At 37.2% G+C, this 19,188-nt stretch overlaps 1 protein-coding gene across 2 annotated transcripts in view; it reads left to right on the top strand.

Annotated features, from left to right (window-relative positions):
- The window catches only part of spock3 (SPARC (osteonectin), cwcv and kazal like domains proteoglycan 3), a 50,560-nt gene extending 32,009 nt beyond the window's left edge, over window positions 1-18,551 (top strand). For both annotated transcript variants that reach the window (XM_067402435.1, XM_067402434.1), the window contains 5 exons: window positions 12,309-12,422; window positions 12,595-12,816; window positions 13,799-13,861; window positions 15,102-15,239; window positions 17,070-18,551. In XM_067402435.1, the coding sequence (XP_067258536.1) occupies window positions 12,309-12,422; window positions 12,595-12,816; window positions 13,799-13,861; window positions 15,102-15,239; window positions 17,070-17,215 (683 nt within the window). In that variant the 3' untranslated portion in view covers window positions 17,216-18,551. The remainder of the gene's footprint in view (window positions 1-12,308; window positions 12,423-12,594; window positions 12,817-13,798; window positions 13,862-15,101; window positions 15,240-17,069) is intronic.
- Window positions 18,552-19,188: the final 637 nt, after the last annotated feature.

The raw sequence follows: 19,188 nt of genomic DNA on the forward strand, positions 1-19,188 counted from the left end.
GAGCCCGTAAGTCACAACTTCAAATCACGACTCACGACTTTGTAGCATTCCAGGAAAGTCACGCCAAACTGCGTAAAAGTGTAAACAAACCAACATGGCAGATCGTACGGGGCTTATGCTCATTAACAATAATATATCGCCAAAGGTGCTTACTCCTTGCTTATTTGAGGGAAACAGAGGAGGAAAATGGCGCATAAGGCAAGAGAAGCGGTTATACCTTTTATTTTATCGTGCACTTGCATAAGCACCGCATCCGTAGGGGCTGCCATTGTTGTTTCGCGGGCTATGTGACGTCAGAACCCGTAACCCGAGTACATCGATCTAGTACGAGTTCACGGGTGGGAACGTTACGGCTTTGACTGCTGTTCCAGTGCACTTTCACGGGTAGAAGTTTGGAAAAACACGGGTTACGGGTTGCCTGGAACGCGGCATTAGACTGTGTGTCTCCCCGCCCACGTTATATTGTAGTGAAGGCCCAATGCTTATGAGGCGGTTGTGACTTGAACCATGGCCAAGTTAAACATTAACTGGATGACAGAGAAACAGGAAGTATGCCATAAGAGCAAGCTAGCTTTTTCAAGAGGAGCGTTTTCTTCCTAGCAAGTCACAGCCTCCAGATTGGAGCCTGCAGTTCATTCTGAATCCCCACAGTCGAGTTCCTGGAATAAAACATTTTCTGCCTGTCTTTGGCCCTTTAGTGTCCAACTTTTTGTTTATCATGGGGCTAAATGAACATGGGTATGGGGTGATGCCCAGGGTTGAAGAGAGTCTTGGGAGCTATCTCTCTCGAGTTTGCATCGACATTACCTACAAAGCCTAGTAGAACTTCTTCCTTGGTGGGTATAGCCTATGCAGCAGTAGGTCAGACTGGAGCATGGCTGCACACAATGCCAATACTGCAGGCATACCAGGCCGATCTACTAAGGGACTTGGATGAAGGTGAAGGAGTGGGCCCAGACACTATGAAAGTGTTGTGCCATGACAGAGATTTGTCTCTTGGAGTCATCAAGGAAACTGCCTGTGCTATCAGCCATTCCATGGCAGCTATGGTGGCGCTTTCCCATCCTGGTCTCCTCGGAGACGCAGTGGTGTTCCTCGCCGGACCCAGGTCCTGAGCTCCTCACACTGGCAACAACAAAAACAGAGTGTTGCTTCTTGAGCCCCCCTCAGAAAGACTGGGAGTTCAGACAGCACTCTCAGCCGAAGTCTGCCCAGGGGCAGCTGGATCAGAGGACCATCGTTCTTTCAAAGAAGGCTTCAGGCAAGAGGTCCTAATGCCAGAGGGCTCAGTCCTTTAAAGGCTGGCCCTCCAGGGAGATGTGGGAACATCCAGGAAACATTGAAGCTTATTGTCAAATCAGGTCAGAGAACTAGTTTGTAACAATAGATCTGAAGGAACTGTACTAAGGGTCGACCAATTATCGGCGCCGAAATTAAGCATTTTTATGATTATCGTATTGGTCATTTTCAAAACTATTTGAAAAAAAAAAGCTATTTGGCTCGGATGCAGCCACCTCTGTCTGAACGCACCACTCTATGGCCTAGAGCAAGCCCCGTCCTCCGCCCATCTGATTTGTTGGGAGCCGGGAGTCCAGCCAGTCAGCGCGAAGGCTAAAGGCACGGAAAGATTTGCGCACTCACACCGAAAGCACTTGCTAACTGGAGCTGCTTCAGTGATCAAGCATCAGTTGTCTGTCAAATGTAAGGCAGCAGCAGACGTTGCTGAAGTTGCATCAATCATGCTGGATCGTCGCTTAATTCTACTCATTCCCGCAGGTTTCGTGATTATTAAGCAGGAAGTTTCACAAACAGTTTCAGCGGTACCAAGTCTGCCTCTCTCTCAAAATGCACAAATGGCTTCACATCCATAGTATCGATATTCAGTCTGTAAGCTGCAATATTAGCACGCATTTTGGACAGTTGACGGAACTGGCACTTGCACGTCATTTTAAGTCATGCCAATTCAAAAATACAAGCCATTTTAAAGCATAAAGTACTCGCAAGCTCTCAAGAGACGGTCTTCAGCCAGCTTGCTCTTGGCTAATGTATGCACACTCAGGACAGCCGCCTTTGAAACTGCTCGCAACAAATGTTGGATTGAGTTATTTTTTTGCAACTTGTTATACATAAACGTTCAGTTACACACACAGTTATGTTAAAATGTTGGTTGTCTTCAGTGAATGTGAACAGCATGTGCAACACTATATTCCAGCCTGTCACATTCAAACAACAAAAAATCTTTAATAAGGATTAATCTATACAGTTATACATTAATTTATACTATTATGACTATGTAGAGTTATTTAAATTGGATTATTGTCATTATTAACAGTTCTCAGAATTAAAGATATGTTTAAAAGCATTTAAAGAAAGTTTTTTTCAGAACCCTTGTTATTCTTAACCCTCTGGAGTCTGAGGCTGATTTAGGGCCTGGAGAAGTTTTGACATGCCCTGACATTTGTGCTTTTTTCAGTTGTTCGTAAACATATTAATGGAAAAAGTGTTATTACACTGTATTCAGCACAAACTAGGCTAAAATAATATGTGAGGAACATGTATGTACATGTTTGTGTTTTTGAAGGAATAACATTTATGCGTGGTTATTGAAAAAACAAAAAACTTAAGTCACTGAAATAAGGCCAAAAAAAGTATAGTAAATCTGTGTTTACAATACTTTAGGGTATTGGAGGTTGTAGACTTGAGTTTTTGCTTCAAAATTATGTAAAAATTATGCTGCCTACTCCTTCATATAAAACAATATATTGATTTAGTTTTTGTAAGACACTTTTTGCCAAGAAACACAGTATGCGTGAAGGCGTGAATCACCACTGAATAATGGGCCATTCTCACCTGAGAAGACAAAAAGAGTTGCATAGTAATGAGCTGAAATTACTTGCATATTAATGAGGCATTTCAGTCAGGTAGGCTGTGAAAAAAACCTTCTGTGATGTCTCAAGCTCATCATGATATATGAAACATACAGAAAAATATTATTACAATATAAAGTAATGGTTTTATATTATACTTTAAAATATAATGTATTTCTGTGATGCAAAGAGTCTGAATATAGGCTTTTAGTTTAAAAGCATGCACATTTGGAGAAACATTGGATTCTCATATGCTTATGTCAATTTTCTATACAGAGGAGTTATATTTATTTAATATTCATTGTCATTACTATGAGCGCTGGTGTTTTCAATTCATACTTAAAGTCGGAGGGGGCTTTCTGTGCATTTTTAGTCCACAAATTCATCTAAAAGAAGAAGAGGCTATTCCATGAATGGAGTTTCCAAAAACTCATCTAAAATTCATCTATAGAAGAAAAGAAAACAGGAACTAACTGCATGTCTTCTAGAGCTCCCTAACCATGACTTTTACATCCAGATAAACACTTTTCAAGACAATAAATACACGATTGAGACGATGAATGCATGTATTGCCTCTGAATTTGCGTCTGAATAGCGCTCCCTCCGTGGGCGTGGCCGCATTAGCGGATAATGAGCTGAATCACGGACTTCTGACATGGCTTTCTTTTCATACAGATTACATAAACACAGAAGGTTTGTTTTCGATTTGACTTACATGATTTAAAACCTGACATCTTAACGTTTTTAGACATAAGTGTAATTTTTCTGTGATTAGTATTCACTAAGTTACAGTTCATTTTCTGAGAACTATCAGATTGGACTTTGGTCAGAGGGAGAGGAGAAATCACGCATCATGTTAATTTTCTTTATTTTACAAAAAGCACAACATTTTGTTTTTACTCTGAGTGTATACAAATAAAAGAATATATTCTATAATTTCAATTGATATATTACTTATGTCTCTATGACAAAAAATGATGGAGTATTTTAAGTCTGTTTTGCTGCAATGTGAAAAAAAACCTGCAAAACACGCCGGCGCGTTTTCAGACCTCAGAGTGTTAATTTTGACATTAATTTTCATTTTTACACCAGGCATATATATCAGTTCAAAATATTGGTTATTGTTCAACTTCATCTGTAATAATCGGTATCGACCCTGAAAAACATATCGGTTAACCCCTAAACTGTACTTCCATATATCCATCCTTCCTCAACATAGGAAGTTCCTCAGGTTCGCTTTCGGAGGTGAAGCTAGCTTTGTCACACCTTCACTAAGTGAAGGATCTCTTGCTCCTTTGCAATTCCAGGGCATTCGTGTACTCAATTATATATCAATGATTGGTTGATTCAAGCTCAGTCCAAGGAAATGGCGGTTCACCATCGAGATGTCATCCTCGCACACATGAGGTGCTTGGGGTTAAGACTGAACTCCAAGACTGAACTCCAAGAAGAGTGTGCTTCTACTTTTCTAGGGGTGGTATGAGACTTGACTATGATACAAGTACATCTGTCTCCTGCTCGTATCGAGTCGATTCTCTCAGCCATAGGCAAAATCAGACAAGGCCAAGTAGTCACAGTAAAAGAGTTTCAGAGAACGTTGGGACTCGGCAGCTGCGTCCAATGTTATTACTTTTGGCCTTCTGTACATGACACTATTGCAGTAGTGGCTCAAAACCAAGACCCAATTCATATAAACAGAGTTACGCGCAGATGCCTTCATACCATAATGATGTGGAAGAAGCTTTTATTCTTAGTCCAGGCTTATGACAGTCACTTTCTTCATGGGCTGGGGCCAGTCCTAGATGGTCACTCGACGTGAGGTCTGTGGTGAGGTCATCATCTTTCATGGCACATAAATTGCCTGGAGATGATGGCTGTATTTCTAGCACTGAGATACTTCCCCCCAGAACTCGGAGGCAGCCATGTCCTTGTCCGTTCAGACAACACATTGGTAGTCTCGTACATACACCAGAGAGGTCTGTGGTTGCCCTCTTTGCAGACTGGCACAGCAGATTCTCATTTGGGCCCTGGCCAAGGTGCTCTTAGTGAAGGCAGTTTACACCCCTGTGCACATGAATTAGAAAGCAGACATTCTGTCAAGGCAGGGGCTGAGACTTGGAGAATGGAGACTCCACCAAACGGTGGAGTTGATTTCCTTCTTGAAACTGTATACCTGTATAACTGTATATTATGAAAGTGGAGACCCTTCATTTCATGGTGTAGAAATGCGAGTTATTGGACCTAGTTAATGGCTCTTGTTCAGTGCTGGAGTTCCTTCAGGATAATTTTTCTGCTGGGTTAACCCCCTCCACTCCAAAGGTTTACATGGCAGCCTGCTTAACCCGCACCTTTGGGCAGTGATCATCAGTATCTTGTTTCCTCTGTGGTGCTATGTTGCTGAGGCCTGCAAGTCATGCAAGAGTTTGGTATTTGGCCATTGTTCTAGAGCAGTGTTTCCCAACCTGGGGGTCTTAGTCTCGTAAGATTTACGAGGGGTCGCCAAGCTTACTCTAGTTTAAGGGTTAGGGATGAAACAGTTACCAGTTTGACGATAAAACACGATGCAGTTTCCAATGGTTATTATTAATTTAAAATTTTAAATCATCATTAAAACTGTATTTCATTGCCAGGATTTGTAAAACTCATGGTAAATACTGTCCAGTATTAAGCAAAGTAAGCAACAGTCTCAGGCAGACACAGCACGCAGTAGGTTTCATTTTGTTTAGAAAACATGGTGGAAAGAAGTGAGAGGTTTTACATCCTTTACAACTGAGTGCTGAGGAAAATTATATGAATTAAGTATGAATGAATTCTATGAATGTATCTCTGACTGCCTTGAGAAATGTTTTGACTGCATTTTTTTTTTCATCTTCCCATTGTGTAAAGCATATTTAATAAGTGCCGTGCTGCTTTGTGTACAGAGGTTACCTGGGAAACAGATCTATTTCTACTGTTCCATAAGCGCCACCTACTGAGAGAAAGTGGCTTTACATTTTCATTCAGCCTGTCTGCGACTTTTGTTTGTGAAACTCAGACCACATTTTTATGCGCTGTTGTAAACCAGTTAATGGAAATTAAGCTAAAATTAGTGCATTCTAATAATCTAAATTCATATAATAAGGTATCTAGAATTATTCATTGAGCTGATAAAATACCTATAATCATTTTGACATCCTGTTTATTAAAATGGTTTAAAGACTGGAATATAAGGTTTAGCATTTTATAAAATATTTTGGTCAATACATTATTTTAACATTTAGTACATGTGTGTAGATAACATTATATTGTAAGTCAAAACTGTTTGTAGTTTTTAATGCTACTATATTAATGTTTCTGCTGTTGTTACATTTATTAAAAAAAAATAACAACTAATTTTGTAATCCCTGTCAGTTAATGGAATGTCTTCAAGTGTGTTTTGTCGTTAAGGATTTTTGAATGTTAAAATAGGGGTCTCCTGGAAAAAAGGTTGGGAACCAGTTCTAGAGGGACTGTCTATGGCAGTGGTTCTCAAACCTTTTTTGACATTTTGCATGTCGCCCTCATCTGACACACCTGATTCAAGTCATCAGCTAATTAGTATAGACAGCAAGAGTTGAATTGGGTGTGTTAGATGAGGGAGGCATGCAAAATGTGCAGTGGTGGGGGGTCCCCAGGACAGGTTTCAGAACCACTGGTCTATGGCACACTTTGAGACTATTGAGTCAGTCTATTGAGTCATGCCTAGTGGCATAAAACTGACCAGTTGCTGGTATGCTTTGCTGCACCAAGACGGGGTTCCTCAGCATCTAAGCAAAGGATAAGCAAGTAGATTGTTGAGACTATTTCTGTGGCTTATTAGACACGTGGCCTTACTTCACCTCTATTTATAAAAGCCCATTCTACAAGAAGTGTGGCTGCCTCTAAGGCTTTGTTGTCAGGGGTTTCCCTTCAAGAGGTTTGTGATGTGGCAGGCGGTGCCTCTCTGTACACTTTTATTAGATTCTTCAGAGTCCATCCAGGATCTCAAGTGCTTATGTTCTAAGCTTTTGTTTGTCACGGAATCATGTTTCACCAATGAGATTGGAGTGATTTCACATGTGCTTCAGTCACAATCACGCAGAAGTGTTCCCATAGCATCAACATTCTGGCGCACTCTTGTTGTTTACTTCTCAGGGAACCAAGGTTACAGTCGTAACCAAAACATTCTATTGTATTTTTGATCAAACAAATGCAGCCTTGGTCAGCATAAGAAAAAAAAGGGTGTTTATTTTTTGTAAAAAAACAAAAAATAACCCAAACTCTTGAACGGTAGTGTAATTTGTATCTGACACATTTGAGAGGTCTGTGTAGAGCTAAATTTCTCTCATACTTGGTTACCGTAGTAGCTGTTAAAGAACAATTCAAATGTTAAAACGTGTCTAAATTTAATTTATATTTAGACACGTTTTAACATTTGAATTGTTCTTTAACAGCTACTACGGAAACCAAGTATGAGAGAAATTTAGCTATTTAGACACGTTTTAACATTTGAATTGTTCTTTAACAGCTACTACGGAAACCAAGCATGAGAGAAATTTAGCTAACAACAAGAGTGCGCCAGAATGTTGATGCTATGGGAACACTTCTGCGTGATTGTGACTGAAGCACATGTGAAATCACTCCAATCTCATTGGTGAAACATGATTCCGTGACAAACAAAAGCTTAGAACATAAGCACTTAAATAAGCACAGTAAATATAGATGATGGCTTCAAGGACCAGTTCTTCGGTCAAAAAAAAAAAAAACGGTTTTTTTTTTCTTCACCGAAGAACTGGTCCTTGAAGCCATCATCTATATTTACTGTTTACACTATGGTCTTTGTTTGACCTAATTGAAATGGTTGATCATATTTAATAGGTTAATCTTTAAAAATCACATTAAATGACCTTCTGTATGAACGCCCTGACACCATGATTCATACACTAATGTTCTATGTTGCTAGGCAACTATAAACAGCCTACAGTTTGGCTAATGAACTATGTTACTGGTGGGAAGAATTGTTTATTCCTTTTATTAGTATTAAAGTTAGATTGAACATTTGTCTCTTTTATCATATTGCTGTTTCCAAATTTAATAAATGCACCAGGCCCGGCGCTGGGGGTGGGTGGTGATCAGATGGGGGTGTAGTTAAAGTCTTGTTGCTTTAATCTGTTTGTCATGTTAATTGTGTGTCCACAAGGGCTTGTATTGGTCTGTTGAGTTTTTATTTGCAATCTTGGTTTTTAAGCCATCATGAGATATTAAACCATAAGCATTGATTGTTTTTTTAGGGGTGTAATGGTACACATACTCAAACACGTACTGCAAATTTTCGGTATTGGTCTTTTGAAAAGAACACTTCCTAAATTAGAGAGCTTGAATAAAACCCCTGGCAGCTGCTTCTGAATGTAAAGAAGCAGCTGCCCCAACCAATCCTTCTTTCCAGTAATGCATCTTATCAACAATCAACACAGATTTCTGATGCATTAGCTACAAGAATTCAATCAGTTACGCTTATTAATTACCTGCGACAAAACTATATTTATCAAATAACCCAAACCATCCCCAAACAATACACACAGACTATTAAATCTAATGAACACATCAAAACAAAACACACTGGATGCAGAAAATACAATCAAGTAAATTGGAAATTATTTAAACCTTGGATAAGTACTAATCTCACCCGCAGGCACAGTTATTGCTGATGTTATCCAATATTTGGTTATATAGCCTGCTGCGTCACCAGAGAGTATGTACTGGCTACAGGACAATAATAGCAGGGATTGCTCTCACCTTGAGGGTTAACTGGACTTAAGTACCTTCATTAAGGGCAGAAAAATGAGAGAGCTGTTGGGTCTCTCTCCAGTTCACTGATAAGCCTTAATAACCAGCAATGAACCGGAACATTTTATCTATTCTTAATGAAAACACTCATCAAGTTTAGCTGGGATCAGTAAAGCTAGACATGTTTGAAAAACTGTAAATTTCTTATAAAATTTTTGGAGATAAATCACATTTGAATTCTTTGATTCAAAGCAAAAAGAAAAAAGAAAAAAAAAAAGCGTGTACAAGATTGTGTTAGTTCACCCAAAAATGAAATATTTGTCATTAATTACTCATCCTTATGTCCTCCCAAACTTGTAAGACCTTCGTTTGTTTTCAGAACACAAATTAAGATATTTTTGATGAAATCCAAGGGTATCTGATCCACACATAGACAGCAACGACACTGCACCTTTTGAGGTCCATAAAGGTATCATTAAAACCATCAACGTGACTACAGTGGTTCAACCTTAATATTATGAAGCGGCAAGAAAAATTGTGCGCAAAAACAAAACAAAAATAACGACTTTATTCAAAAAATTCATCTGTCCCCTGTCATACTGCTAAGCTATTTTCATTGCAGAGCTTCAGTGTTTACATCCGAACAGCAGCTCAGTATTGGCCGCGTTGAGCCCGCGTTTAGACATAAACACTGAAGCTCTGCAATAAAGTGTCACAAACTGTGCATATGACACAAGCAAATAATAGGGTCTGTTTACACCTGGTCACTTCATGCATTTTTGTCCCAGACTTCATTACACTTGGTCACATAAACGTACCTCCGCAAAACTAATAAATCCTATCTTCAATTCCCGTGCTATATGCAAATTCACATCAGCGAAAGCAACAGATGTGAGCTGCATTTTATTTATCATCAGCTAATTTCAAGATCAAATCCAGTTCAAATTTTTAATGTTGCATTTTAAACATTGAGCAATAAAACAGGAAAAATAATCAAATTACAAGCAATAGCACAAATAAATACAATTGAACAAAGATACAGATTAAATAAAATTATAATAAAATTAAATAAAAATCATTATTCATTTTTAATCATTTTGAAAATTTTGTGTGAGTTTGTCCATTCAAGCGCAAGACGATGTGAAAGAGAACTCTAATCGGTATTCGCATAACGCGCAGGTACCAAATTGAATTATCTTTCACACCTTCTTGAGCTTCAAAACATATGCAAATGACAAACTTCCATGGCGATGCTGCACTGGCTTGACATTTCCACACCATGCCACACGGAATGCGACAAAGTGGCCATTGCAAATCTATTTGTTCCTCATGTCAGAGTATGTCAGAAACGGGGCATCAATTTACTGTTGGGGAATTGTCGTGTCACATTGGGTGGCATTCAGTGTAGACAGCTGATGTAGATAGTTGATTATATTGTGGTCTATTTGCTTTTGTCATGTCGCATCGCCCCGCTTGCATCTGGTGGAGACATGGTGTAACACTCTCATGCCTTTATTTTTTTACCATTTAGGGAGGAGTAGAATTAACATATGTGGCTTCAACAACCAGATGCATTTACACTTGTCCAGTTTTGTCCGGAATGCATCTCAAAACACTTCCTGAAGTGATTAAATTTGAATCCATCTCAAAAGAGGGGGGTCATTTATGCCTTGTGTTTTTAGAATCTGATAGCTATCCAATCAGAGAAAAGCATTAAGTGACCAGGTGTAAACAGGCCCATAAATGACAGTAAAATACTGTATAAAGTAAGCTCCAAAATTTTGCAAATACCCTTGGCAAAGTGGGGTTTTGGACAATATCAGAATTTTATTAAACATACAAAGAAAATAATGAATTCAGAACATAGAATAAAAATTATCATTTATTAACAGAACAAAGCATCACTAAACTATGTTCTAACTGGTGTGTTGTGCACTATCCTTTATTGGCAATCAAGCAATTAAGTTTTAATGGTGTGTAGAACCAATAACCTTTAAAAAAAGAAAAATAGGCCACGTTTAATCCAGTAATGACAAAGGGGCACAACTGACTGACTGTTATGTGTACTGCCATTATTATGTAATCAAAGTCACAGTAAATCTATATACAATTAGGCATTAGAGAGTATAATCATAAAAGAGTGTAATTATAAAAAATATTTGAATATATTTCAGAATATTAAAATATTTACAAATTAGGGCTATGCATTTAAAATGTTGTTAATTATTAAAAGTGGTTCTCAATCAGGGGGCCTCAGCAACCTTCCAAGGAGGCTGCAGGATGACTAAAAAAGTATTTACATTAATATATTATTATTAATATATTAAAATAATCTAGCTGTAAATTACATTTAAATGCACATAAAATAAATCTGTATAGGGCTGGGCGATTTTTCCGATTAATTCAAATTTAATGTTTTGCCTCGATTTTATTACTTTTTAAATTGAGAAATCGCGATTTTGAATAAAAATGTTACAAGCGTTACAATTAGATGTTGACAATACAGCAATGATAACAGTATTAGGAGAAGAAAATGACCCGACATCATGATGCCGCCGAATTTCGACTCCCTGCCACATTATTACCCCCTTTGTTGAAGTCACTACCTGATTGCCTAATCTTAACCCCACCCGTAATCCTAACCCCACCCCAACACCTACTCCTAAACCTATCAATACTAGGGGGGTAATAATCTGGCAGAGCGTCGAAATTCGACATAACATCTGTGCGCCTGATTAACCGCTCTCACGTGACACACATCACTATTCTCAAGCGGCTGTTCATTCAGAAAAGCGTTATTGGGGTTATGCGCAATCTAACTTCCGTTTTCTGTAAATCAGATTAGATTGCTTCCGGTTTAGGTCTTTTGTATGTGCTTCATGAAACATGAGCTGTTTATTCAAGATAACTTAAAAGGAGCGAGCCAAGATGAGCATAACTGATGTCCCCCGCATACTTTGTATCTTCTACAAAAATATTTAAAAAATTGTTTTACATTTACACCATGTTGATCACTTCAAGTGTGGTGCACTTGGAATGGAATTTGTTTTTAACCAGATTGTTAATAAAGAGAATGTTACCTAAGTCATATTGTAGTAAAGTTTTTAAGTTGACTAGTTAAACAGTAAAAAAAAAAAAAAAAAATGAACAAAATCGTGAATCGGTCAATCATTCTGAAAAATTCAGATTTTTTTGCCATATTGCCCAGCCCTAAATCTGTATACTCAAATCATATGCCCTCTGTGTTTAGGGCCCATCAGTTGATGAGGTTTTGCAAAATTTTATGTGCAGGTTTGCAAATAATTTGATTAAAAAATGAAATCAATTGACAGCACTAGTACAAATATATAAGTAGTTTGACTTAAGTAATTTGTAAAATTTTATGGGAGTAGGCAGTCACTGCTGAGCTCCTTAGGCACTGTTTCCATGGTAACAATAAGTACTCTGATTGGTGGAGTTTTCTTCACAATTATGGTTAATGTATTCACAGGAAATTGGGAAACTAAACACAGTCTTTTAAAAATAAAATCTGCCACAGAAGCATATTTTAACCTCAGATTTCTGATTTCTCTTTACTTCTGAAACCCTACTGTTGTGTTAGATTGAAGTCGTTTAATTTATGTATGGATGGATGTTTGCATGTATTTGTCTGTGTAGAGTGTGGTAATGCAGAGATGACTGGAGTGGTTAGCAGATTACGAGAGTGGATCACAGTTCTTCATGAGAGTGGCAATCCCAGCAAGAAATACAAGTTCCAGAAGCCAGAGAGGAGTGAGTACACACACACACACACAAACACACAACACAACACAACACAACACAACACATAAAAACGACTAATATTACTGCTAACTTAATAAAATTGACGATCGATTTCATGACAAAAAAAATAAATAAATTATACTTCTCTAAACTTCTACAACCTCTCTATCTGTCTGTTTAGAGGTGGACATGAGTAAGGTGCCCCTCTGTAAGGACTCTCTGGGCTGGATGTTCTCCAGACTGGACACAAATTTTGACCTTCAGCTCGACCAATCAGAGCTGTCCAGCTTGAGCTCAGAGAAGAGTGATGTGTGCACTAAAGCCTTCCTCAGGTCATGTGACCCAGACAGAGACAGACTCGTTTCTAGCCAGGAGTGGTGTTCCTGCTTTCAAAGATATCAAGGTACAATAAACTTACTGTAAACAAACTTTTCCACATGCTTTCAAGAATTTCAAGATAGGGGACTACTTTCTCTCAGTCAAAACTAAAAGTCTATTAATTTACTGTATTATTAAGAAACCTGCACAAACACACTGCCTAATAGAACTAACCACATGAACGTTATAGCACAGTTAAATAAGACAGAGAGATCAGGACCTTGAAGCAAAGCAGACATGAAAGTAAAACCAGTATTTTTTTTAATGGACAACACTCAAATACAGTTTAAAGGTCATTATTCAAAAATATTTCACCAGTCAATTCCATAATCTACCAATGGGAATAAAGTATGCCAGAGCATATGGGTAATGTTATATTAAGGTTGTATATGTTGAAATTAGTTATGAAATAGCACTACTTTAACATTTTTAATTTATCTTGTCAATGTTAACAAATTATAACTGTACAGTCAAACCAAAATTTATCCAGACACCTTGAACATTTCATTCATTAATACAGTTTATTCACTATAGTTTAAAAAAATGGTAATAAAATATGACTGTGTGTGTGTGTGTGTGTGTGTGTGTGTGTGTTTTATATGTTTATAATCATGTTAAAATGTTTTTAATATTTTTTTTTTTACAATATTTTTAGAAATTTACAATAACAAAATTAATGATGTTAAAGTACTAATACTACCATATACAACCTTACTGTAAAGTGTATGAAGCACATACAGCCTCTGTATAGTCTGGTATGTTCATCTGAGGAAAATTAGGACATTAAGTCTCATTAACTGTTAAGACAGAAAATCATTAAGAGAAAGACTGTTAAGAGAAAGACATTCTAGCAATCATGAAACTTATTCTCCCTTTTGCATAGTGGGGTAATGTAGTACTGAGATATTTATATACTAAATGATATAATGCCTGCAGTTAAAATTGCTTTACCAGTGGAATAATAAAGGTTTCTTTCTCACTTCTGATCTGATATCAATGTGTTTCAGAGGCTCCCTGTCAATCAGAGATCACGGTCATCCACAAACAGCAAGCTGGGAAGAAATTACTGGGTGAGTCCGTTCTCTCGTGTTTCGTTTATATATGTAATTTTCTCAAAGACAGAAAAAGGGGTCCATGTTTGTAATGCAGAATCATGTTTAGTGACAGACCAACATTTTGGCCTCGGGTTTTTGGCCATTTTGAGATTATCAGCCTTGACTGATAAGCATTTTAAATTGGCTGAATAAATGAAGTTGGAATAAGAATTTCATGGGTAATTTTATCATCTATATTAGCTAGATTGATGCATCAATCTTATGTTGTAAATTCTATATTTTGTATAATTTATTATAAATTCTATAATAAATGTATTGTACATTCATAACCCAAATAAAAAAGAAAAAAAACTATTGACCTAATTATGTAAAAATTCAGTTATAATTGTCAGCATACTTTTTAAAAATAAATTTGCATATTAAATTTTGAACCGATTCAAACTAAATAGTGGCTAAATGATTCCATGATGCATGATGCATGACACAGTCAAAAAAAATTTTTATCATTGTCATTTACACCTGAATAGACAGACTGTGTCTATTCCCCTTTTTTGGCATACCTTATTGAAACAAAAACTGCAGTAGCATTACACACTAAAATCTATTCTAGACTCAAAGCTGTAAACACCAGACTTGTGTTCCGTAGTTACAAATATTTTAAACTTTCTTCTCAGCATTTTTCATCATGTTCATATATAAAGCACTAGCATTTAAAAACCAACTCAATGTCATGACAACCTGAACACAGTTACAGTGGTGCCATACAGCAAGAGGGAAGCCAACATTAATTCTATTAAAGCTAGAAATCACTCAGAATTTCTTTCCCTCTCTCTGAAGGTCGCGTGTTTAATTTGAGCAGGGGAATGAGATAAGGGAAAATTGGACATGAAAAAAAGGGTATTTTTAACTGCTGTTTCTCCCCTGAGTGGAACGCACAGTGACGGCTCTGGCTTCCGGCACTGAATTATAAAAAGACAAAAAAAATAGAGAGAAAGATTAAAAAAAAAGCTTGACTGTGGTGATTCTGTAGCAAGAATCTGTGAAGTTGAAAAGCAATGAATGTGAGCGAGAGACAGAGAGAGAGAGCAAGCTCTCGGAGGTGACAGCTATGTTCTCTGACATTGAATATATCATCTCCCTATCTGTGTGAGTGTGGTTGTGAGACACTCTCTGTGGCTGTGTATAATCTTGTCTTTGATGTAATCTTTCCTGACATTAGGACTGATGCTAATGTGTGTGTGTGTTGTTTGTGTAGGTCCATACATCCCCTCCTGTGATGAGGATGGCTTCTATAGGCCTCACCAGTGTCATGGTAGCAGTGGTCAGTGCTGGTGTGTCGACCGCTATGGAAACGAGGTTGCGGGGTCTCATACCCACGGGCCTGCTGACTGCAGTAAGCATCCATAAACCTCACATCTTTAGATTCATTATCTAATAATGAGAAAAAAGTAAAATTAGTAATCCGTTTAATATGTATGCAATGATATAGACATTCTTTAATTACACACCCTCATTTAGTTCCAAACCCGTAATACCTTCGTTCACAATCAGATCACAAATTAACATTTTTGATGAAATCCAAGAGCTTTCTGATCCCAACGCAATTACTACTTTCATTACTTACTACCCTGTGACACATATGATCACCCCGGTGTGATCAGTCTTGGCTTGTCCCTGGAGCGTACGATCACACCGGTGTGATTAGAATGTTCAGTGCATCATGTGATCAGCTGCCAAATTCAAATGTGCTTTCGTGCGAGCCAGAGACGGACACGCTCTTAATAATATCACAAATATGTAGTGTTTTTCACATAATGTTTATTTTAGGTTTCAGACATTTAAATACACATGAGTAGTAACAAAATAATACATTTAGAGTTTGTAGAATACACAGTGATGTCTATGGAAGCGGCAATAACAGTCCTTTCCATTGTAATTAGACGACAAGTCTTATTCATATCAGATACACATTGTGTAAGTAACTAATATAAAATATTTTAAATTTACATGTGAAAGGGTTAATTGAATAACAACAAAAATAATGACTTTATTCAACAATTTCTTCTCTTCCGTGTCAGTCTCCGAAGCGGTTCATGTGAGCAGTATGACGTGCGCTTCTGACGCAGGAGCTGCTCAATACTGAGCTGGCATTCTGACATAGAACCTGGAAGCACTGCACTGTGTTTATAATGTGAAAAGCATCGGAGACTGACACGGAAGAGAAGAAATTGTTGAATAAAGTCATTATTTTTGTTTTTTCCGCACAAAAAGTATTTTTGTCACTTCATAAAATTAAGGTTGAACCACTGTAGTCACATGGACTATTTTAACGATGACTTTACTACCTTTTTGGCCCTTGAAAGTGGTAATTGTGTTGCTTTCTATGGGGATCTGAAATCGCTCGGATTTCATCAAAAATATCTTAATTTGTGTTCCGAAGATGAACAAAGGTTTTACGGGTTTGGAACGACATGAGGGTGAGTAATTAATGACAGCTATTTCATTTTTGGGTAAACTAACCCTTTAATTAGCTAATAAATTAGAAAACAAAATTGACACAAAATAGATACTAATTTAAAAAAAAAACTACAATATGGAATTTACAATGCATACAAGTATTCTGACCGTCAAACTATACCAAGTATTAAATCTTGCATTCAATAACAATTACATTAGATGAAACGGCGAAATGGAGTCCTTGGGTTTTTAACTTGACACGGTGTGTTCATGACGTGAGATGTTGAAAAAAATTGTCTGACATCAATTATGCAGACAAAACAAAAGAATGTATACTGTGTGAACAGCTACAGATGTAGCTGTTTTTTGTTGCAGTATTGCATATTGTCTCATGAAACAAACAGAATATTGAAAATGGCATATTGTTAGATAATTTTGATTGGTTAAATTAATATAATTAAAACATTTGACATTATTACTACACTACCATTTAAAAGTTTGGGGTTTGTAGGATTTTTTTAATGTTTTGTAAGAAGTCTCTTATGCTCACCAAGGCTGCATTTATTTGATCAGAAATACAGTAAAACAGTAATATTCAAAAGAACAGCATTTATTTGAAATGATCACATAATAAATGTATTTACTGTCACGTTTGATCAACTAAATGCATCCTTGCTGAATAAAAGTATTAATTTCTTTCAAAAACAGCAATGAAATTAATTTTAAGAGCTAAAGAAATAAAAAGAGCTACTGTTTGTCCTTTCAGCCACGGAGTCTTCTGGAGATTTTGGCAGTGGTGACTCTCTGCTCTCAGACGATGAGGATGGTGATGTTGTAAATGATGAAGAGGAGATGGGAGATGATGATGATGAATATGAACAAGTTGATGATGAGTATGGTTACCTGTCATAATCCGTTTTTTTTGTTGTTGTTTTTTAATTAATTAAAACATTTAAAAAGAAGGAACCAAATAAAAAAACAGACTTTCATTTGGTCTTTAAGCACGTTTCTAGGTGACCTCGGCAGAGTGCAGTACTAACATTACTAAAGGGTTCATCTACCCCTTGTGCTGTATAACATTTGTACAAAATTAATACCAATACTCAATAACCACGTTTCATTTTTGTTACATTTCTTATATTCATCCAAAGTGAACAAGTGTATTGACAGTCCTAGAAGTTCAGGAATTCATAAGCGAGTTTGATGAGAGATTAATGAGGGTTAAATGTTTGCACTTATAAACATGCACACAAATAAACATACAAAATACATGCATACACACACCTGATGGCATGATTCCATGAGCAACTTGCTCTGTAACTCTTTACACCTGCTAGGATGTGATTTTACAGTCATGCCATGAGGGCTTAACGTTGATTTTCACACATTTAGTCACACATTAACGGTTATAATCACATGCCATAACACCACAATCACATGCCTACATTGATTTATCTTTTTTTTTCATTAGCAGAATGAATACTTAAAACTACAGATGAATTGTCAAATCATATCAATATTTGATATGTAAAGGTGGACATTCTAGAGCAAACTTGTTTGAAATGGCCAAGACGCGGCCTGGAGTGACCACACGTCAGACACACTATAAAATAGATGTGACTGCAGTCGATGTTACGAGAGGACAGAGTAATGCTATTTACAGAGGCTTACACGCGCACACACACACACACTTATCTTGTGAATACTTCGGCAGTCCTTGGGCATGAGGTGCCTTTGACGCAACACGAGGAACGGGTGGAAGAGAGGTCTGGGGGGAAAAGAGAGAAGGAGATATTTAGTATTAGAATGTAGAACTTGACTGCCATATGAATCTTTAAAAAAAAAGAGAGGTTTTTGCGTCACGTTCTCTGTTGTTTTTGTCTGTAGGAGAAAGTGGACATGATTAGTTAGTTTGCATATGTTACTGTAGACGACAAATCATACTATAGATGCTGCTGCTGTCACTTAATTCTCCTCGTCCCTCTCAGTGCTTTTGCATTTTCTGTCAGATTTTTTTTCATAATGTGCATATGAAAATATTAATTTACTTCTATGGACATTGTGGTGTTTTCTGAAAAAAAAAAAAAAAAAAGAAAAATTATTTGGTTGAATGAGTTTATGATAATCAGTTACTGAAGTCAAAGGAATCACCTTTATCAGTGTTGTCAAGCTGTTGTCATAGAGATAACACTTTTTGGTTTGTTTGTTTTTTACAGTATACATATAATTTGCTCAAATAAAGTTACACAGACCAAAACAGTTTTCTGTATGTGTACTTCTATGTGTGTGTGTGTGTGTGTGTGTGTGAGAGAGAGAGAGAGAGTGGGGGGAGTGGGGGGGGGGAGTGGGGGGGGGTGGAGATGGAGAGAGAATTCTGGTGTGCCTGGTCTGCATTATGTATAAATGCAATTTTAATATTTTATATGCCACAATTTCTCGTCTATACACACACAGTCTCAAACACACACACACACACACATAAAATGGGGCATCTGTGGGGTTGAACACTTGTTTAATCATTTAAACACAATCATGTGCCTGTCAACTTATGTGTGTGCGTCTGGATCAAATTTACACTGTAGTTCACTGAATTAAAACGCTCCTAAAATTAGATTAAAAATAAGATGCTAAGAAAAACCAATGGCTTGGAAACAGTTGCAGCTCTTACTAGAACACATACTAAATATGTTTTGCATATCATAGATGCATGTGTGTAATGCAAGTGTTAACGTGTGTGTATATTAGTGTGTGTCTGTCAGTAGCTCTGTACTAGGAACCAACTGGATAAACAAAAATTTCATTCAACAGCTTTTCCCCTTCCTGTCATAGAAAATCACACTACTGATGGCTTTGGATTGAAGTCACACACACACAAACAGGTTTGT

The sequence above is a fragment of the Chanodichthys erythropterus genome, chromosome 12 (assembly GCF_024489055.1).
Source record: "Chanodichthys erythropterus isolate Z2021 chromosome 12, ASM2448905v1, whole genome shotgun sequence".
Lineage (NCBI taxonomy): Eukaryota > Metazoa > Chordata > Actinopteri > Cypriniformes > Xenocyprididae > Chanodichthys > Chanodichthys erythropterus.